This window comes from Saccostrea cucullata, unplaced genomic scaffold (genome assembly GCF_032062105.1).
Source record: "Saccostrea cucullata isolate Sc308-1 unplaced genomic scaffold, CSIRO_AGI_Scuc_v1 ctg1432, whole genome shotgun sequence".
In the NCBI taxonomy this organism is placed as follows: domain Eukaryota; kingdom Metazoa; phylum Mollusca; class Bivalvia; order Ostreida; family Ostreidae; genus Saccostrea; species Saccostrea cuccullata.
The window spans coordinates 53,526-77,347 of record NW_026929305.1 but is presented as its reverse complement, the minus strand read 5'-3'; the positions used below and the strand labels follow the sequence as shown (position 1 = coordinate 77,347).

General features: G+C 34.1%; 1 protein-coding gene across 1 annotated transcript in view; it reads left to right on the top strand.

Annotated features, from left to right (window-relative positions):
• The first annotated feature begins 11,484 nt into the window (after nucleotides 1-11,484).
• Nucleotides 11,485-23,822, top strand: part of LOC134280386 (voltage-dependent calcium channel subunit alpha-2/delta-3-like) — a 52,081-nt gene continuing 39,743 nt past the window's right edge. Inside the window, exons 1-4 of the mRNA XM_062762792.1 lie at nucleotides 11,485-11,564; nucleotides 11,795-12,007; nucleotides 12,601-12,962; nucleotides 13,295-13,506. Of these exons, the coding sequence (XP_062618776.1) occupies nucleotides 13,376-13,506 (131 nt within the window). The 5' untranslated portion in view covers nucleotides 11,485-11,564; nucleotides 11,795-12,007; nucleotides 12,601-12,962; nucleotides 13,295-13,375. The remainder of the gene's footprint in view (nucleotides 11,565-11,794; nucleotides 12,008-12,600; nucleotides 12,963-13,294; nucleotides 13,507-23,822) is intronic.

Here is a 23,822-nt window from a genome sequence, read left to right as displayed (position 1 = left end):
ACTATACTATAAGAAAAATTGGGGAAATATAGGTTTTCAACAAACATTTTCATAAAAAAAAGCCTCCCCCCTTTTAACAAGTTTTTAAATACTACCAGAATTGGTTACTATTGATCTATATAATTAGCTGTTGTTATCGTATGGAGTATACAATTATAAAAATCGACATTTTCTCTCTCTCTTTAAAATATTACAACATAATCATTTTCTACAAAATCAAACATATTTCAAGATTTTTTAAATATCTTTCCTCCGCAGCGCACACCTGAGTTGGTCATGTGATATTGCACGTGACCTTCCAGGATGGCAAGATGGAGGGAAGTCAAACTCGATAGGACTTAAGTTAAGACGACCTACATGTGTTGTATTGCTGTAAACAGTGATGTATTTATTACAGAACCTTAGGCCTCACTCACGCTTGAAATAGCCATACAACTTTATTAAGCCACTTGTAATGACAATTTGTTCATGAATATTTTCTGAAAGAAATAGAGAAAATGTCGTATGTCACTGTTTGTAACCACAGAAGTCGGCAGTTTGGACAATAAACCAATGTAAACATAACCTATGAGCTTTGCGAGCGTCGCTGCGCTCGCGAAGCTCATAGGTTAATTATGTTTACACTGGTTTACATTGGTTTATTGACCAAACTGCCGACTCCTGTGATGTGACTCTGCAGATTTATTCCCTTTTGAGATGTTGATGGCTTCCCTTTGAAAAAAAGGAGGGGGTGGGGTAAATGAGTTATCAACTGTTTAACAGAGAATACGGATGATCGAAAAAAGAGATAGTTTAAATGTTCGATCATGTTGCTTTTGAACACGTTTGTAGCAAAAGGTATTGTTCACTAGTTGTATATTTTTATTGTTTGGGTATATACTCCAGGTTTTGTGAGATGAGGACTCATGTGTGGACAAATTAAGAATGATTGTGTATAACCATTTGTATAATGTATTTTCTTGACCAGGTGCTTTTCTACTTTTACTATAAATAATTAGCCTCAAACTTTACATCTTTGTCTCTTGGTCGGTTGGTTAACGCCCCTCTCGAGAATTTTTCAGTCATGGAGACGCCAATACTTGCTGTTGGAGGGCTGCAAATTTTAACCTATGCTTTTAACATGCTGAATCCCCTGCCAGGTGCTCCAACAACCGAGCTTAGTAGCCACCAGTATGCAAACCTGCTTGTCCACCAAAGATTTTTTGGGTAGGAAAAAAGCCATTGTTGCATTTACTTCTTTTCTACTCTAGAAACTGTGTGTTGTTTGAACCATTATAAAATAAATTTTTTTTGGAAATTTTTAGCCTAGAAAAACCTACCATATTTAAAGGCATTAAAAGCATTGATTTTGAGCAATAATTTTTTCTTTGATTTTTGGAGCATTCTCAAACAGAAAAAAAAAATCAGTAGCCAAGTGAAGACCATAAATTCATAGACGCATTCTGATACATGGTTTCTTATCGTGACAATAATTCAATGTGTCTGTTATGTGAAGGGACATCAAACACAATATCTGTCCTTGTCGGAATAAAAATCATCTTTCCATATTATCTGGTCGGTAGTATTATACAATGTATTCTCTGTCTTGCTCATCTTCTGTCAAAGGCTTTATACGGAATTACTTGTGAGCCCCATTGACAGTTATTTGCATATTTTAATAATGGGTTTTTTGCCATCTTGCAGGGAAGGAAAAAAATTGATCTATTTGGTGCCATTTCTGCAGTTTGGTATCATGGAATCCATAACCAGTCTGCATGCAAATAATCGTTTGAAATGCATGGGTATATGTCATCTTAAATTTGTTCATAAATTTTTGAAAGAGTTGATAGATGAATGAATTAGGTTTGATTTTAACTGTGGCAGAGGATTTGGTAACATGAAAAATTAAGACTAGATTCCAAATCTCATAAACTAATTAACTAATTAGGAACTAAACGGAATGGATGAGCAGCTGCTTTTTAACTTACCCGAGTCAGTACATGTATCTGGAGACCACATATTCTGATGTAAAACTTTCTTGACTCCAGATCTATTACACGTTTCTCACTTTAACCTTGTATTACACATACCAGTTAGTTTTCAAACTTCCTATAATGATCTACCTTTTAAACTTGATAGATTTGGTGCAGTCAAATACCTTGAAGGCAAATGTCTCCTCTTTACCTGCTTGATGCTGGGGAGCAGGTGTGTTGGGATTTCATCTGCATATGTGGTTGAAGGATATACTTGTATAAATGTGAGAGACCATATTTGACTTTTATCTCAGAAATCAAATTATAGCTGACTCTCACTATTTTATTTGAATAGTCAAACATATGTTCTACAATTATACATGCCACATCATTAAGGATTTTTTTTTTGCTAAACTTGATGAGGTGCTTAATATATATATACCTGACTGAACATTTACATCAAGTCAAGTTCATGTACCTGAAATCTTATATACACTACATCACTGTTCATGAGAGAAAAAGTATAAAAAATTAAAAATCTAATTAGGTCCTCGAATTGGATCTGGCACATATGTATTTAGAATATGAAAACCTAAAATATGATATGATTATTTTAGTCATATTGAAAAATTAGTCTTTGTAAACAAAGGATAATAAAAAAAAGTTTGATAATGTGATACTTCAGGGCCTTCAATATAAATCACCTTACAGCTGATTTGGAAGAAATATATGGGAGAAAATGGATATTATATGGAGAGGAAATGTGATTATCACAGCAGTTGTTCAAGCACTGTTCCCTTTCAACTCAACCAACGAGTACATTAGAATTGATTCCTTGTCTTATATTGGTAACATTTCCATGTTGATTAAAGATGCATTTAATTTGTCTGTCCTAACGTTAAACTATATCTTTTACTGATGCTGTAGTTCTTGCTTGATATAGTAGTATGTACTGTTAACTGTAAGTTTTCTGTGAATTCTAAGTAATTAAGGTGTTGAAAAATATCACTTTTTAGGTCACCTGAGTCACTCAGGTGACCTATTGCCATCCGTGTTTGTCCGTCGGCGTCCGTCGTTCGTCGTCCGTCGTGTGTTAACATTTGAACATTTTCAGCTTCTTCTCTGAAACCACTAAACCAATTTCAACCAAATTTAGTATACAGCATCTGTGGGTGAAGGGGAACAAAAATTGTGAATTTCAGGGTCCCTGCCCCCCTGGGGCCTGAGGGGTGGGGCCAAAACCACTAAAATTAATGCAATCTTTAAAAATCTTCTTCTTTACTCCTGGACATCAAGCAGTCAAACTGTTTGCATGTTTGTAATCAGCAATGAGTCCTCTACCAAAATTGTGAAATTCATGGCCCTGGGGTCAGGGGTTCTAGTGCTAGGGCGGGGCTAAATAAGTAGGTAGTGAAAATGCATTATTTCTTTGAAAATCTTCTTCTCTGCTCCTGAGTATTAAATAAACCAACTAAGTACATAGTTTTGATGAGCAAGAGTGCCTCTACCAAAATTGTGAATTTTATGGCCCCAGGGTCAGGGGTTCTGGCCCCAAAACCATAAACTGAAAATAGACTTAAGTCAAAATTTTGATTTTTAATCTCTTCAGTTCCATTTGATGAATTAGCTTTAAAGTTTGCAACTGCGCAAAATACATCAATTGAAACCTATGTTGAAAATTTTATTTTGATATCGAAATTATTTCAAAAGTTATATCGATTTGAAATTTTGACTTAAGTCTGTTCTCAGTTTATGGTTTTGGGGCCTGGTGTTAGGGCGGGGCTCTATTGATAATATAGTGAAAATACATGAATTCTTTGAAAATCTTCTTCTCTGCTCCTGGGTATTAAATAAACTAACTAAGTACATAGTTATGATGAGCAAGAGTGCCTCTACCAAAATTGTGAATTTTATGGCCCCAGGGTCAGGGGTTCTTGTTTTGGGGTGGGGCTCTAATGATTATATAGTGAAATGCATGAATTATGTGAACATCTTATCCTTTGCTCCTGGTTAATGTGCTAATGATCTAATTACATATTTAAGGCCAGGATTTATTTTAATTTCAGTTTTACAAACCCTCCGCTCAAGGTTTTGAATTTTCAGAAAAAAATAAAAAAAATTTCTTTCCGATGTCAAATTTGAGTCGGGATCGAGATTTCAAATTTACGAACTCGCACTTCCGGTTTTACGATGAAACGGCGGGTAAATAAAGCTAGATCTGAGAAGATAGCTTGGTTTAGTGTAAAATTCATCGATAAGAGTGCCATTCAAAACGTTTCACCCGTTCAAAGGACAAATAAAATGCTGACGACTTTGTTGCACAATGACATGCTGGTGAGATAATTATGTGTTCGTTTCAAAAGTATCTGTCTGTAAATTATTTTCCTCCCCCAGGTTTTAAACTGCCCGTGGTAGCTATTGCATATTGCCAGCGACATTGTTTAGGTCTCTGTTGTAGCTTACAGTATCATTCTTCAGAAAAGGGTTGCTTATGCATCAGATGTAATGAATAAAACTATGGGAGAAGTTAAGTCCATTTGAGGAAGAAATAAACAATAACCTGAAGAGATAAAAAAAAAATTAACCATTAAAAGGCAAGAATATACAAATATATACAGGCATGTAGTATCATTTGTATCAGCCAGAAAAATTATTTCACACTTAATTGCAAAAATGTTCACCCTACTCCCCAATATTCCCTGTCTGTTTTATGATAGGAATTATAATTTGAGGCATCAAGTAAATTTTAGAACAATGTCTACACATATTAAAAAAATGAAAATAATTATATTGAAAGACTTTTAAAGAATTGATTTTTTAAAATATATTTTGATCAACATCACAAAATTTATATAACTGACCCAAACTGGCAGATGATGATGTTCTACTTTCCTATTTGTAAGCATTATGTGTCCAGTGGTAAGGAGCCTATTAGGATAGCATAAAAAAGAATGTACAAATGTTAATAATTGATTTATCAAAATTTTTTTTTTTTTTATTTCCTTCTCCTTCGGGACTTTTTTATTCTCATGTTCATAACTAAACCTAAACATAATAAAATGCTGGCCTTATAATGGAGAAAGGGGCCTCTTTCAAAATAGATAATTTCAGGGCAGCTGGGTCAGGGGTACCAGGGGGGTACTTTGACTAAAAATAAATTAATGCTTTGAAATCTGCCCTTTCATAAGCAATGGTGCTTCTTTCAAAATTTGTGAATTTCATGGCTTTTGGATTAAAACACGAACCAAATACAAGCGCTAGAAAGTTGTTACATGATACTCAGGTGACCTATAAGGCCCGTGGGCCTCTTGTTTGTTAATGAAATGTGAGCTTTGTCAACTAAAGCTGTGAGTATTAGACAAATTATATTACAATACAAAGGACTTGTTTGAAATTATATACTAGGACATCAAGAGGATTTTATTCTTTGAACATGTTGAATTTGATAGAAGTTTGCATTTTTAGGTCAAGGTTATATATATTGACATTTTTTTATAATTGTATTCCAGAAACATCCTCAAAGAGATTTCCAGGTCCCGTTGGAGATCCATTGATGTTTAAATCAATAGAGCATGAAAGTAATTAGTAAGTTACAATGTAAATGATTATTGGATGTTGTGGAGACTTGTAAGAGCTCAAGTAAAACATGTCACAGAAACATTACGGGTAGTTAATCATTAGAAGACTACGACAAATTCATTAGTAATTGTTCTAGGCACTTTATATGCATTATAATTAGCATTACCATTGAAATTTTTAAATTATTATTTTAATTCTGGGGCCAGGTTTCAAAGCTTTCAGTTTGTTTTTATGCAATTTTAGTTTTTCAAGTTATATCATAATGAATTAAGGTGGCTTTTTGATGCAGTTTGCATTTGCTACAGTAAAAACTTAGTTCAGCTGTCAGTTGTAACTAGTGCAGAATGAAACCAATACTGACATTTTACATTAGACTCTTTCAGATCTATTGATAGGAAGATACCATTAATTATTCACAATATAGTATAAAGTGTCTCTTTTCCATGCAAGGTGTACATTTGGTAATGGCAGAGGAATTTTTATTGATTTCCTCTTTATGCTCTGTATCAAAATGTTTGTTATATTCCTCCCTGATCAATGCTAATCTTATTGATTGACTGTTTGATTTCAGTTATAACTTGATTACGGGGGACCCCAGAAGTTCTCTAGACCTATTACCTGCTCGTACAAACATGGCTGACCTCTGTGTGGCAGATAGGAGGAAACTGTAAGTGTCAAAAGGTCAGCGAGAGAGAAGAGAGGGAGTTTTTCTTCAGTGAAGGCTTATATGCTCTAATAATCAATGGAATTATTTTTTTTGTTGCATTTTAGTTTATTTATGAAGGCCTTAATTAGAAAAAAAATTAAGTAAATAAGCAAACACCAATTGATTAGTGTTTTTAGCTCACTGAGCCTTTGGCTCAAGTCTGGAGCTCTTCTGATCAAAGTGTGTCTGGTGAAGTTCTGTAATTTTTAAACTTTTACATTTTTTACTTTTTCAGAATCTCTTAATGGCCAATTTCAACAAAAAATGACATTTCTTCAAGTGGGTTTTAATCTTTCAATAGGCCAACTTTATAAAATGTTTGGTTGCCCTCTCCTGACTGGGTTAGGTATGAAAATATTTGGTCAATAGGTAGGTGAGAACTTTTTTTTTTTCTAAGAAAATTTTAATTGCAATGGCAATTTTTAAAAATGATATTTAGAGTACATATAAAAAATACTGCATCCAGCTGGAGGTTGAAATAAAAAGTTTTCGGTCAGTCGTTTGGGAGCGGGCAACCAAACATTTTTAGCTCTACTGGTCAGAGACCAGAAGAGCTTATGCAATAGTAATGCGTCCGTCGTCCATCCGTCTGTCTGTAAACAATTTTTCAAAATGCTACTCCTCCTACAATTTTGGTCTGATTTCAATATAACTTGGCACACAAGTAGACTACACTAAGATACATAATTCTATGCATCGGTTTTTGATTTTGATGAATGATGTTGCCATGGTTACTAAAAATAGAAATTTCTGTTAAATTCTTTCAAAATGCTACTTCTCCTACAGTTTTGGTCCGATTTCAATATAACTTGGCACACAAGTAGATTACACTAAAATACATAATTCTGGTCATCGGTTTTTGATTCCGATGAACGGTGATAGCCATGGTTACTGAAAATAGAAATTTCTGTGAAATTCTTTCAAAATGCTACTCCTCCTACAGATTTGGTCCGATTTCAATACATGTATAACTTGGCACACAAGTAGACTACACTAAGATACATAATTCTGTGCATCGTTTTTTTTATTTCGATGAACGGTGTTGCCATGGTTATTAAAAATAGAAATTTCTGTGAAATTCTTTCAAAATGCTACTCCTCCTACAGTTTTGGTCCGATTTCAATATAACTTGGCACACAAGTAGACTACACTAAAATACCTAATTTTATGCATCGGTTTTTGATTTTGATGAACGGTGTTGCCATGGTTACTAAAAATAGAAATTTCTGTAAAATTCTTTCAAAATGCTACTCCTCCTACAGTTTTGGTCCGATTTCAATATAACTTGGCACACAAGTTGACTATACTAAGATACATAATTCTGTGCATTGGTTTTTAGCTCACCTGAGCCGAAGGCTCAAGTGAGCTTTTCTGATCACATTTTGTCCGTCGTCCGTCCGTCTGTCTAGCTGTCCGTCTGTCTGTCCGTCTGTAAACTTTTCACATTTTCGACTTCTTCTCAAGAACCACTGGGCCAATTTTGACCAAACTTGGTACAAAGCATCCTTGGGTAAAGGGGAATATAAATTGTTAAAATGAAGGGACATATCCCCTCGCAAGGGGAGATAATCAAGAAAAGGCAAAAATAGGGTTGGGTCATTAAAAAATCTTCTTCTCAAGAACCACTGGGCCAGTAAAGCTGAATCTTATGTGGAAGCATCTTGGGGTAGTGTAGATTCTAAATTGTTCAAATCATAACCCCCGGGGGAAGGGCGGGGCCACAATGGGGAATCAAAGTTTTATATAGAAATATATAGGAAAAATCTTTGAAAATCTTCTTCTCAAGAATCACTGGGCCAGAAAAGCTGAAACTTATGTGGAAGCATCCTGGTATAATGTAGATTCTAAATTGTTCACATCATGACCCCCGGGGGAAGGGCGAGGCCACAATGGGGAATCAAAGTTTTACCTAGAAATATATAGGAAAAATCTTTGAAAATCTTCATCTCAAGAACCACTGGGCCAGAAAAGCTGAAACTTATGTGGAAGCATCCTGGTATAATGTAGATTCTAAATTGTTCAAATAATGACCCCCGGGGGAAGGGCGGGGCCACAATGGGGAATCAAAGTTTTATATAGAAATATATAGGAAAAATCTTTGAAAATCTTCTTCTCAAGAACCACTGAGCCAGAAAAGCTGAAACTTATGTAGCATCCTGGTATAGTGTAGATTCTAAATTGTTCAAATCATGACCCCCGGGGGAAGGGCGGGGCCACAATGGGGTATCAAAGTTTTACATAGAAATATATAGGAAAAATCTTTGAAAATCTTCTTCTCAAGAACCACTGGGCCAGAAAAGCTGAAACTTATGTGGAAGCATCCTGGTATAATGTAGATTCTAAATTGTTCAAATCATGACCCCCGGGGGAAGGGCGGGGCTACAATGGGGAATCAAAGTTTTAGATAGAAATATATAGGAAAAATCTTTGAAAATCTTCTTCTCAAGAATCACTGGGCCAGAAAAAGTGAAGCTTATGTGGAAGCATTCTGAGGTAGTGTAAATTCTAAATTGTAGGAATCATGACCCCCGGGGGAAGGGCGGGGCCATTATAGGGAATCAAAGTTTTACATAGAAATATATAGGAAAAATCTTTGAAAATCTTCTTCTCAGGAACCACTGGGCCAAAAAAGTAGAAACATATGTGCCCATGGAAGGATCATGGGGTAGTGTAGATTTCAAAATAAATTATGATCAGTGGGGTAGGGTGGGGATGCATTAAGTATAACAAGGGGGAAATCTGGTAAAGAACAGAATGGTCAACGCTTCTCAGGTGAGCGATGTGGCCCATGGGCCTCTTGTTATTTTGATGAGTGGCAAGAATCATTTTTCTATTTATTGCTGTTTTAAAGTTTCAAGTCCCACCTGCTACTTTTCTCTTCCTTTGTTTTAGGTATAAACCAGTAGAGCTACAGTCTCAATAGAGACTTCTGGTTTTAGATATATGTTTTTGAAAAAATAATTCTGAGTTAATGTTTTTTAATTAGCATATATTTTTCATAATGCATGAGTACGAGTAAAAGCTTTCTAAATTTTATCCAGGGAGATCAGCAGAGACATGCATATCTTATAGATTTTAAAGTATCCCAATGTTTTATTCAGCTAGGATTATATATCATATCTTGACGATGTTGTGAATTAGCCCCATTTTAATTATTTTTTATTGGAATGAAGGAATAAAAACAAAAGCTTTATAAAAAAAAAAGTCAAGATGAATCAGGTGAGCTCTGCAGCCTAAAGGGATATTTTTTAATAGACCCCTATGATAGAGAGGATGTTTTTATTTGATACTGTTATAAAATGAGCTTGTATTGGAAAAGAATGCAATATCAAGTGATTCATGGTGAAATTGAGAATGTTGATTAAAGTAAGCCGGATCAACTTCAAGAGAAGAAAATAATGACAAAGTTTATAGACAATGTGTGGGATCCCTGATTAATAATGCCGAGGGATATTGAAACAGAAACAGAGTTTTTTTTGGTAAAATTTGATCTGCTATGATCCATAAATGGAATGAAAAGTATAACTCTATGCGTTGATGATCCATTGCCTATTAGATTATAGAGCCATGAATAAACACATTATGCAATCTGTAAAGCAGTATACTGAGTCTTTTGTTTCCAGATCACCAGGCAATAGAATTATATTGATTGAGGCAAATATTTATGACGGAGCAATCTAATTACGCTGCCTAAGTAAAGGTTTGGGCTATTTACATGCCTGTTTTGAATAATATATTATTTCCAGGCCCATAATGATGTGTTACATGTATGCAGCATATTCTATACTGTTTCTGTAGGTGGATAAAGACAAGGACATTTTGTAGAATATCAATTATATCAATTTAACACAAATGTGAGCAAGTGGTATAACTTCTCAATTAAAGATTGGACGTTTCTCTTTTTTGTCTCACAAGTCTTTTTAGAATTACAACTCATGTAGGAAAAACTAGACATTCCTAGTAAATTTTAAGGGGGCCAACTATAGTTTCCATTGTGCAGTATTTCGCGCATCATAGTAAAATGAAGTGTACAAGTTGTTTTAATGCAACTTTTTTCACTTAATTAATTTAATTACAATTTGATATAACTGATTATTTAACAGATTTTGCAATTGATGGATAGGTTGACGTCGCTGCAGTGTCCTTTTGACGTTATGGTAATCTGAAGCTCTTAAAGAAAGGGGTAATAAAAATTTTATTACAGAAAAAGTAATAAATGTAGTACGCTCTTGAAATTTAAAACAGAAATTTTAGAATATCCCCAATATTTTTATTATGTTTTCTTGTGAATCCATTGTTTACGTCATATTTTGTAGTACTCTATAAAAATAGTAAAATTTGCTATTTGTTTTTGAATTTTGAGATGCCCCCTCTCTTCACAATACGGTAGAATTTTGTGTTTCTTACATGTATTGTATCATTTAGTATTACTCATGAAATATTATAGTTTGAACAAAATGTCTATTGTAGTATTTGTACAATTTGCTTTAAAGTGCTAAAAATTGGCATTTTCTTATATAATCCTATAGTAAATATACCTGTATTTTGAGACGGTCCCTCAAAAATATCTAGATGGTAGATTTTTCCCAAACTTTGCATGTACACTGAAGTTAATGTAAGTTATATATGGTATAAAAATGAAGAGTTTTGCTATTGTAGTTTTCACACAATAAAACTATAGTCGGCCCCCTTAATAGTTTAATCTATATTTAGAAGACTAATTTAGGGATAAAAAAGCATTTTACCTTCTTTTTTTGGGTGTGGATGGAAGCAGTCTCTTCACAACATAAACCTTGGCTTTCAGTTAATTCTCATGGAAGAGAGACTAGATTTAGCTGAGGTCATTTATTGTCATGGTTTGAATAATACAGTTCAAGGTTAAAATTAGTGCTTAAAGTTTAAAGAAGAATATTCAACTACAAGAAAATGTCACCACCATGCAATTATCATTCTGCTTCACAAACTAATATAAGCTTCACAAATAGGCTTTCAAAGTTTTACATACCAAAAAACATCTTCTGATGAAGAAAGCAGGACCATAGTGACTAAGGTGAGCATTGTGGTCCATGGGCCTTAAGTGTATTTTACCAAGTTTAATATAGAAAGCATCTAAGAGATTTATATTATTGATGTAAAAGTTTGGTAATTTTCCTCTTTTTGTGCAATTAACTAATAGGGATGCTATTACGAAAAATCCACAATATCATAGTATACTTTAAATTTATCTTTTATTATTTATCTAGCCAAAGAGTTGAAGGATAAATTGAGAAAGGTTGTCAATTAAAATGAAGCCAATGAATCGGATTAGAACAGACATATTGAATGTTGTAAGTTTACATTAAACCTGTCGAATCAATATAGGGACTTCCCAGAAGTAGAAACAATTAAACCAATAGCTGTCAAAGGCTAAAAACCTGCTCCATTGATTCAGTCCAGGGTTATATTTGTAGAATGGGAAGTCAAATTTGTGTAACATCCTTCTAGTTACAGCTTTATCTGGTAAATAATTGAGAGAGGGAGGTTGGATATTTAATGCGTCTTCTGTAACAATCTGCAGAATCAAAGCCCACGTTCCTATAATGCTTCCCAGGTCATAGGCAAGATTGGCTCTGACATCCTGAAAAGGGAAAAAGGCTGGAACGGAAAAACATGCCAGGCTTCCACACAATCGGGGAGGAAGTGATGCGAATTCATTAGCGGAAAGTCAATTATAGAGCCATTGAGAGCAGAGACCAGCCGATTGTGACAATGTTTATTTCAGGTGATCGAAGTAAGTTTATTGTAGGTTAAGTGATATTAAAAAAAAAAAAGGGAAAGTTTGGTGTAAGAAAGTTTTCAGTGTTAATTGGTCATTGAAAGGTTACGTAGATGGCAGTGAAACCACATACACCTTTGCTCATTTGCAGTCATTCTGTGTTAATGAGTCATATGGTATTTTTTTTCGTCGTATCTTATCGATGGATCAGGTACACACACTGAAGTATCATTTTGTATCTGTACAATCTTTACGCTAAAAAGTATTGGAAAACTTCTACACCGGCGTTAATGTTTTAGAAGCGGTAATAGGCTCGAACAATTTGCATTGACTGAAATGAAAAGTGTTTTTCTGTGGACTGTCACGATTTATTTGTTGTAGAAGTGATTATTGGATACTCCAGTTGGAGAATATTTATACATCCTGTACCAGGAATACTTGTTTATAAAACTCTCTTAAAAGCAAATACTGGAATTGTAATGGTCGATGATTCATTTTAAATTTTTGTAGTTAAAAAATACCTGAACATTAGCAGTGGTATCGATGTAATTGCCGTTTTATTCACAATCTGGTCCCCATTGTTCTAATACCTACAAACTATTTCACAGTGGAATTGGAGCAACAGCCAAGGTTTTGTTAGACTGCTTAGAACATTGATTAAAATCCAATATTGACAGCTGAATCCATGGACAATTTAATAATGGTTCCATTGAAACCTCTGCTGTGAGTACTTCATTGTATGATGGTGCCATTGATGGATACAGATGTATTTTGGAGTTATACACCTACAGAATTTTTATCGCAGGGCATCGGTCAGACGGATTAAATGCCGAATATCATCCATGTAGAATCACTAGTGCTCTGACCAAGTCATAGGGGAACTATACGCCTCATCCATTTTTGATGAAGAAGCATTTGATCTTTTGGATTCCAGCACTTGGAGAATTCTAAGCATGCATGTTTGAAAAAGGTTAGAGTGCTTTGTGAAAAGTGTGGAGTTATGAGTTTGTTAGGTGCCAATGAGCTATAGATGAACTACAAGTCTTGTTGTCATTGGATATAGCAAATTATGAAACAAAGATACTGGCTTCCCTAAGAAGTGTTGACAATTATCATTATCGGGTGGATGTTGAATATATGAAATATTTATACTGGAATTCCAGACATCTGTCAGAAGTTTAAAGCTAGGCATATTAATACCAAGTGCTGTTTTTTTTGCACATTTTTATATTGAAAGTGAAATGTCACAGCTCCTTATGATTGGACAGTTTTGAATGGGATAATTTTTTTTTCTCCTTAAAGAAGCAGCGTGAGGAATCCATAATTTATTCTGTCGGAGTAATTCCTTTTTAATGCCGGCAGTGACAAGGAGCGTGTGATACGATGACAGTGACGATGAGGTGGGAAATGTTTCCTCGTTTGGCAGTCTTTGGATTTATCATGCTGATGTACTCCAGGGCTGTGTCGAGCTTGGAACCTCCCACAATGCAACCTTTAAAAATACCACTAGACAGGTAAATGAAAAGAAATCTTATTAATATGAAATCACAAATTTTTGTGGGGGTTTAATTTTCGTTGTTTTCATGCCAACTATTCAAATGTAAAATTTTATTTGCTTCAATCATAAACACTTCTCCAACCACGAAATCAAATCTCTACAAACCACTATTTCTTTCTCAAACCTTAAAAAATTGACCCCTCGAAAATATGTGATTGTACAGTATATTTGAAATTTTGTTGTTAGATATATATTCATCAGTACCATTAACGAGAATGATGAAGGTTTCCTGACAATTTAACCCGAAATTTTATAATTGACAGATACCTGACTAATATACATTTACATTCCAGAAGAAAAAGTTCCAATAGTAAATCTGATGATATTGGAATTTTGGAAAGTTTTGGAACTATATCAATCTAACAATAGCTGATATTTTTTCGGACATTTTTGTAAGACAATATGGTTAAGGTTGTTTTTCATGATTTCCCTTGAGTAATAAAAAAAAAAATGATATTTGCCTGCTTTGCTGAATTCTATTTTTACAGAATGCTGTTTGCTTTATAATTGGAATTTTGTGAAACTTTTTAGGTTGAATGGGTTTGTGCCTTCTTGCTTTGTTTATCTCTCAGTTTTTTTTTTTTGTTTTTTTTTTTTGGGGGGGGGGGTCAGAACATTAATTAAACATTCATCTTAGATGAAAATTCAGTAAACTTTGAATATGTTTAAAATATGAAGTTATGACAAACTGCTAGATATTAATAGAAGCTTTATATGAAATATTTTCTATTTGTCAAGGATTAAAAATGAATTCAAAAACATGTCAAATGAATTCATGAACACACATTTTATATTGATATACATTTGTATTGGACTTTTGTCATTGTGTATTTGGAAGAGCTATCCAACCATGATTCATTCTCCAAGCTACCATGAAACAAAATGATGAAGCACAATACACGCTAATTAATCATTAATGTTTAGTTTGCCATGCTACCACATGAGACTATTGTTTTACATTACATATCCCCCGGAATTTTAGAAGACTTTGCTAGTCTTTTCTCTGGATATCTCGATCAATATGATGCTCGGTCTTTCCTTTCATAATTTCCATTACATCCATTCAGATATCTTGTGATGGGCATAAAATGCAGAATTATCATAAATTAGCAAATTTCAAGCTTTTTATCGACAAACTGTCACAGTTATTTTTGTCAGCATTAAACATGTATAGTATTTATCAAATGACTTGTAACCAGATATGAATGTTTTTTTGGTAAAATTCTTTTGTTTAGTAACAAAAATTAATAAGTAGTCTTAAATTAATTAACAAAAAATTGACTCTATAGATCTACCGGTATATCAATGTATTGAATTCAAATTAGTTTGAAGAATGGGAGATTTACATACGTACATGTTATCATATCTGCCATTTTAATAATAATTTTAAAAATAGGGTCAAGCCACCCTTATTGAATGTGTATGAAGGTTAAAAACAAGTTATTTGTATGAAACAATAGTTGCTATTATAAAATCAAGGAGCAGGGATACATTGGATCTGACTCTTAATTATAATCAGAAACTAGCTGGAAAATTGGAGTCTTTATAGTTTACCATAGCTCAAGAACTGCTTGCAATCTGTGACATTTTTACATCTTCTACATTTTTGATACTAAGTCCCAATTCCAACACATTTTTCATTATCAAATAATTAAGTTATTGACCAGATTAAAGCAGTCATATATGTATTTTAGTGTTCTCTCATTAAGTGCATGTACTTGCATTCTTTTATGAAAAAAATGTGCATCTATATTCTTTATTGGACCAAGGGACTTGCAACCCTTCACATTGTAGTAAGTAATTAGTTCTATAACCATGACATCTTATCTTGTTATTTGTTTAAACCCCCCTTCATTCTTAGTTTTTTCAAGAATCTTGAGTGTTTATTCAGGGTGAATATGGTATTGATGTAAGAGTAGCCTGCAGTGTAAATCGTTTTTTGATAGCGTAGAAGTGAAAATTGCGTGTTTGTTACTGTAGATGATAGACATTTTCTAGGGAACTCTGCATGCACAGGTCACCAGTGAGTACTTTATGAGATATCCGTATACACTCAGCTCTCTAGAATTACTTTTGTTCTTCTATTGTATATGTATAATATTACTGTTTGGTATAAGCATATTATATTAAGGTGTATGGATGTAAAATCTGGAAAAAAAATTTTTTTTATAAAAAGTACAATGTTTCAAAATTAACAGTTAAATATAATACTAGAATTAAGAGACCACACGAAGTAAAAAAGGTAAATATAACAAACAGTGATTCATCTCTGAAAAACTACAAATAATAGAAATAATGTCAACAGTACCTAAACACTGACCCCAGGGAATTCCAGGGATAGGATCAGGTGCCTAGGAGGAGTAAGCATCCCCCCTGTTGACTGGTCACACCCACAGTGAGCCCTATGTTTTGATCAAGTGGACACAACATTCTGTTGTCAAATTTTGTACAAAAACAAAGGCTTTACAAATTGGTATGCAATAAGTCAGCCAAAATGTGACCACCCAGTGATTGGTTATATTTGCTAATAAGATGATTATATTAGGACCACAGAATATATAAAATGCTGACTTTAAATTAGGGTTGAATTATGTGTGAGTAACCTGTCTTGATTTGTTTAGAAATTGATCATGTTCAGAACATGCTCTTGAATAAGTTGGGCAACATAAACACAAAATGCAAGTGATCATGAATATTTCTAGATAACTGAGAAAAGTTGATGAATGGTAAAGCTAAAGTCATTTTGTTTCAGTTTGATTGTCATACAATTTAGATGTCAGTTGACCTTTGTCAACTGTTGAAAGTAAAACATCCAAATATGAAACAAATGTGGCAGACTCTTTGCTGTCTTTTATTTCAAGTATTTCAAGTTGACTGGGATATATCAAGTCGATACATAAATGAAAATAACTATTGTTAATGATAAAACATCAATATATTTGATTGTTGAGTTGAAGAACATGGCTAGTGTTTATCCTCTTCTTGAATTGACATGAATGTCAAATAATTGTGCTTCATAGGAATATATAAACAGGACAGCTCATGAAGGGGCACAATTAGTGCCCATTTGGATTTCAACAGTTTGTTTATCTAAGGAAGTAGAGAAAAGGAAAAAAAATTAAAATTAAAGGGGAAATTGGGATGATTGGGTTGTGGACTGTGTTGCCAAACTATTACAGTGTAATTTTCTCAGATGCATAGTTCCATGAAAAATGTATATTCATTTAGTTCAATAGATTGATGCTTTCACCAAATGGAGCATTAGCTTTGGTGAAAGTTTTATGGCAAATTTTGCAAGGCCTAGCTCCAATGAAACAGTACACAGATTCTGTGATTTTTCCAAATAATCACAAGTGCACATCACTAAAGCCTTCAATTGAGAAATCAGTAAAATCTCACACTTATAATTATCTGCAATTGTTTTACCTTAAAAAATGCTTCGTATATTATAAATCTATGCTAAGTTTATAGTTGAACCTTTCCAAGTTTTTACTGAGTGGTCCAAACTGCTAGGTGAGATATGTTAGACTGGTCTTTGAGGTATGTTGGACCACTTTTAATTTCTTTGCATCAATGAAGGGAGGATCTGCTGTATCTTATTTGCATTTATTGGTGTTTGACTACTGTGATTAACCAAGTTAATATCTGCAGTACTGTAAACAAAAAAATCTGATTTTCAATGCAAACATTGCAGCCAATGCAAAAACATGCCATAATAAACTGTAACAGGAATAACAAAAAATTATGCATGGTTCTGCTGTTGGATAGAATGTATTTTGATGCAACCTTGAGGCAATACTGTTTGCCTTGGGCCTATTATGGCCTCTGAGGCAAAACATTCAATTTTCTTCCTTGATTTGACAAAATTCACATTGACATCAATCCAAGTCAATATTGAAATGCATAATATTTAAAGGTAAAATTGAGCCTGTCAAAAATATTTTTAAGTTTCACTTTTCCTTTTAAGTCTGATTGCAATGTTCAATGCCAAAGTATTCTTCCAGGAATGGTAAATAGACGTGATAGACGAGTAGCACTTAATTGCAACCTCCATCAGTTCAGGACATTCTTGGTCACTGTAACAGCTATAGTCGCTCTGTCCAATTAGATGAAAGTTCACCAAACACTCAGAGCATTCTGTTAATAATGGCAATAAGTTTGTAAGCCATTACAATGTAATTAGGTGACACCTTGATATCATGACATTAATCATCCCATCATTTGAAATTTTTATTACCTAGTCCAAGAAAGGATTAACCCAAGGGCTATTTCCATCCTCTTTCTGCAATATTTTCCATATAAAATCTATGAAAGCTATTGTATAATTTCATATCTAACATTATTGTATATATATGTGTAATACCAAACCTCAGTACAACACAAAAACTATCTTAGCTGTAGTAAAAGTAATTAAATTTGAGTTAAAGTAGTATTGTAGTAGTTTTTAGACACATCTGTGTAATATTGTCTCTTGAATTGTGATTTGGTGTCTGTGACTAATCATATCAGTTTGTCATATCTTCTCTTAATATATCCTCCAATTGTTTTATTGAGTGATGTTTTCATAAAAAATTTTGAGGCTAGTATATTATTTTCACACTGAATCGTGAACAGATTTTTCTGAGCACACAGCAGGTCTAAAGTACTGATCTACAGGGGATGGTCAATCCTCCATGGCACCTGATCCCTGAGTGGTCTCTGATGCTTTAAGGACCTCTGCTCCTGTTTTTTATGATTTCAGAGAACTTTGAGCATGAGTGCTGTTTGTTATCTTCAATATTTCATTTGATTAAATTTCTACCTCAGCTGGTCTCCCTCCGTCTCAGCTGTATAATTAAGGGAACATATCTACAGTAAAACATGCTTATAACAAAGTCCCCGGAAGGGAGGATTTTTCTTCATTATAAACATGATAAATGTAACTTGTAACTGGTGTGCATCCTTTAGGCTTACAATATGTTTGAAAGCCACAGGGAATTAAAATCACTTTATTAATAAGCAAACTGTAAGTGAGTTTTACTTTGCTGTCTACTGTAATAGAAAATCATTAATAACCTAGCTGTCCTAGATTTTTTTGCTAATAAACCGAAAGGGAAGAAAATGTTTGTTGTAATTATGATTATTAATGCTTCAGAATTTATTTACTTAAAATTAGTACAGTGGAATCAATGAATTATGTGAGTAGTACCAATATCAATTTCATGTGCAAAAATTCTGAAAGGTTTATTGATAATCAGGTGTGAATTAATTGTTTAAAAAAAAGACTTTGATTGTCAGAAAATTAAAATTGTTAAGGTTTTGTCCAAGTACATGTATGATCAAATGCGCTCCAATTACCTGAATGGTCACTACAATATGGCTTGCGGTATTGTGTTGCTTAATTTAATGATGATATCTTGCTCTTCAGCTGGGCAGTTGCCAGGGAATAGTTGCTCAATACTGGCAATATTTTCTAAATTGACTGACGTTAATTATAAAGCTGAGAACCAGGTACTCTACACCCTATATTTTTTATCTAAGTAGAAACTGTAAACCTTAAATACACTGTTATTTATGTGGGAAGCTAATTGGACAGGTACATACATACTTTCTATTCGTAGACTGTTGATTTATGGAATCACTGTCTACTTTGTCAGGTATGTCAGGGCATCAACAATAGTTTGAAATGGTGGATAATTTGCAAAGGGGACAAAGCCCTGATGGCAAAGCCCGTTGTGCATATATATGTCACGATTGTGACATGATGCATTGTTTTATATATTTCGTGTTTCCCTAACATTGATTTGATACTATGATTTTGTAGATCGCATAAATGGTTAAATTTCTTTTATGATTCACTGTACTTACAAAATGATCTTATAATTCTAATTTTATTATCCTGGATTAATTTCAGTATTGTAATACGCTTAAGATTTGTTGTAAATATCGTTTCTAACTCTGTAACTTTATTTATAGAAACCGCCATCATGATGATTATTTTGTGGAATATCATTTTAAATGTAATTTCTCTGTACTAAGCATTTCAAATCTAATACTTAGGGAATATTGTCATATTGTATAAATGTTTTACATTATGATTGTCAAATTTTTATATTGATTATCTATTGTTATTATTAAACATTATTTGACAATGATTATTGCCGGTGGCTCAGGTGTGAATTAATTGTCGTCCCTAGAAGCGTGTGGGTTTCCGGGGAGAAAGACAGGGGATAAGAACTGCCGGTGATTGTCATTCATCAAAATTAAAACTATTAATTAAAGGTTTATATTGGGTTAATCTCATATTAAACGATTAAATAATTATTTACAGAAAGACATCAAGGATTGCGGAGACAAACAGGAGAAACTTTTAAACTAGAAAGGGTCAGCTCTGGAGGCCACGAGACGACCCAAAGTAACAAAGGCCAAAATGACAGTAAAATTTTAACTGAACCTATTTTACTTTAGATGAGTCGGGGGATGAAAACCAGGGGAAATTCCAGCCTTGCGTTGTTTAAGGGAAGAGGCTGTGTAAGAGGGAGTTTAAGACAGCTCCTCAAGGCGGATGGATTTATGTCTTGCTCTTCAGCTGGGCAGTTCTTCAAGCCAATGGAGATCCACTTGAAGTCTTATGAATTTGCAGTGCAGTTGGAAATCTAGCATTTCAAAAGGAGATAATTGTGGCAATATTTATCTAAATCTGTGGGACAGTTAGTTATCAATTTGAATGACAGTTTCATTTCTATAAATGGCTGTAAAATACCTTTTACAAAAGTGAGTCGAACTCAAGATGGTGCTGGAAGATTCGTGTACATGACTTTTGACAATGGCTAGCAGACCAACGTACTTTGAAAGCTACAGTGAAGAAAATTAGTTAGAATGTGGTGTAAGTATGGTCAGAGTTTAGATATACACATTTTTTAAATTTTGTTTTTATTGTTGTATATTAAAAGAAAAATTTCTAACAATTGAAGTATGTTAGGTTTGGGAAACTGAGGAAATTTTTGAGTGTACATTTTTTAATGTTAATTTATTATTGATGGAGAAATGTATTGAATGTATATTGACAAATATTGTTGTTTTTTATCTTAAGAATTTGGTGAGGACACCAAAGTTTTTAAGAGGGGGAAAATGTCACGATTGTGACAATGATGCCGATTGTTTTATATAGGTTTCGTGTTTCCCTATACATTGATTTGATACTATGATTTTGTAGATCGCATAAATGGTTAAATTTCTTATTATGATTCACTGTACTTACATGTCTAGAAGAGAATGATCTTATAATTCTAATTTTTAGGTCACCTGAGTAAACTCAGGTGACCTATTGCTATCACTTTTCGTCCGTCGTCGTTCGTCGTTCGTCGTGCGTCGTGCGTTAACATTTGAACCTTTTCAGCTTCTTCTCTGAAACCACTGAACCAATTTTAACCAAATTTGGCATATAGCATCTATGGGTGAAGGGGAACAAAAATTGTGAATTTCATGGGCCCTGCCCCCCTGGGGCCTGGGGGGTGGGGCAAAAACCACTAAAATTAGTGCAATCTTTAAAAATCTTCTTCTTTACTCCTGGACATCAAGCAGTCAAACTGTTTGCATGATTGTAATCAGCATTGAGTCCTCTACCAAAATTGTGAAATTCATGGCCCCGGAAGGGGTTCTGGTGTTAGGGTGGGGCTAAATAGTATATAGAAATTTCATGTTCTTTGAAAATCTTCTTCTCTGCTTCTGGGTATTAAATAAACTAACTAAGTGCATAGTTATGATGAGCAAGAGTGCCTCTACCAATTTTGTGAATTTTATGGCCCCAGGGTCAGGGGTTCTGGTGTTAGGGTGGGGCTCTATAGATTATATAGTGAAAATACATAAATTCTTTGAAAATCTTCTTCTCTGCTCCTGGGTATTAAATAAACTAACTAAGTGCATAAATATGATGAGCAAGAGTGCCTCTACCAAAATTGTGAATTTTATGGCCCCAGGGTCAGGGGTTCTGGTGTAAGGGGGGGGGGCTCTATAGATTACATAGTGAAAATACTTGAATTCTTTGAAAATCTTCTTCTCTGCTCCTGGGTAATAAATAAATTAAATAAGTGCATAGTTATGATGAGCAAGAGTGTCTCTACCAAAATTGTGAATTCTATGGCCTCAGGGTCAGGGGTTCTGGTGTAAGGTGGGGGCTCTATAGATTATATAGTGAAAATACATGAATTCTTTGAAAATCTTCTTCTCTGTTCCTGGGTATTAAATAAACTAAATAAGTGCATAGTTAAGATGAGCAAGAGTGCCTCTACCAAAATTGTGAATTTTATGGCCCCAGGATCAGGGGTTCTGGTGTAAGGGGAGGGGGGGGGGCTCTATAGATTATATAGTGAAAATACTTGAATTCTTTGAAAGTCTTCTTCTCTGCTCCTGGGTATTGAATTAACTAACTAAGTGCTTTGTTATGATGAGCAAGAGTGCTTCTACCAAAGTTGTGAATTCGATGGCCCCAGGGTCAGGGGTTCTGGTGTAAGGGGGGGGGGGCTCTTTAGATTATATAGTGAAAATACATGAATTCTTTGAAAATCTTCTTCTCTGCTTCTGGGTATTAAATAAACTAAATAAGTGCATAGTTATGATGAGCAAGAGTGCCTCTTCCAAAATTGTGAATTTTATGGCCCCAGGGTCAGGGATTCTAGTGATAGGGTGGGGCTTTATTGATTATACAATGAAAATACACTAAATCTTTGAAAGTTTTCTTCTCTGCTCCTTGGTATTAAGCAGATGAACTACCTATGTAGTTATGATGAGTAAGGGTCATAATCTTCCCAAATTGTGAATTTCAAGGCCCCAGGGTCAGGGGTACCATAAAGGAGGGGGGGGCTGTACTTATATACTGAAACTGGATGAATTGTTTGAAATCTGCTCCTTGGTATTTATCAACTATTTTTGAAAAGCAAGGGTGCCTTTTCAAAAATTGTGCAATGTGTGGATCTAGGCCTAAGGGTCAGGGGTTCATGTGTGATTGGGGCATTACTGATCATGCTGAATATTACTGATTACTTGAAATGCATTTTTTGTTCCCCTACCCTGCCTATGGGTATTAAGTAAACAAACTAAGCAACTGCTAAGTGTATTGTTATGATGATCAATGGTGCCTATTTCAAAATTGTGAATGCCATAGCATCTGGATTAAAACATAAATCAAATTCAATCACTGGAAAGTTGTTGCATAATGCTCAGGTGACCTATAAGGCCCATGGGCCTCTTGTATTATCCTGGATTAATTTCAGTATTGTAATACGCTAGATTTGTTGTAAATATCGTTTCTAACTCTGTAACTTTATTTATAGAAACCGCCATCATGATGATTATTTTGTGGAATATCACGCCCGATTTTAAATGTAATTTCTCTGTACTAAGCATTTTTATCGAAATCTAATACTTAGGGAATATTGTCATATTGTATAAATGTTTTACATTATGATTGTCATATTTTTATATTGATTATCTATTGTTATTATTAAACATTATTTGACAATGATTATTGCCGGTGGCTGCCGGTGGTACCGGAGATCTGCCGGTCGTCCCTAGGGAAGCGCGTGGGTTTCCGGGGAGACTCTCCAGAGCTATAAAAGCAGGGGATAAGAACTGCCGGTGGGACTCGGTGTTAGGATTTTGAGGTTAGGCCAAAAAAAATTAATTTCTTGGTTCTCAGGCCCTCCCTCATCTCTTCCAAGGGTGCCTCATTGACCCTTTTTATTGCTAAATCAATAAAATAAAAAAAATAAATCACCTCCCTCATCATTTTTTGGGGTTTTGTACAATGTAAAAAGCTGCCTCATCATGTTTTGGGGGCAATAAAAAAGAAAAAAAAATGCCTCCCTCCCTCATCATATTTCTTGAAAAAAAGGCCTGAGAACCAAGGAATTAATTTTGCATGGCCTTAGAGGGTGTTTTATTAGATTCTTAGAATTTTTCAGTAAGAATTAAGTAATTTTTGAATTTATTCATCAATTTTTCTTATAGTGATTACGGGTTAATCTCGTATCACTATTAATTACTAGTATTACTCTTAGGATGTTTATATTGGGTAAATCTCGATATTAAACGATTATATAATTTTGTTACGGTTTGACTGAAAGTGAGTCTTGAAGTCTTTCCGTGTAAATAATTGTTTATCTTTGATAGATTTTAGGAATTCAATCAATTTAAAGTGATAATTCAGTTGCGTTAATAGGAATATTCAAGCAGGAATTAAGGCTAGGATTTGATATAGAAATTATAGAGATAAATTTCTTGCTTTAAATAATT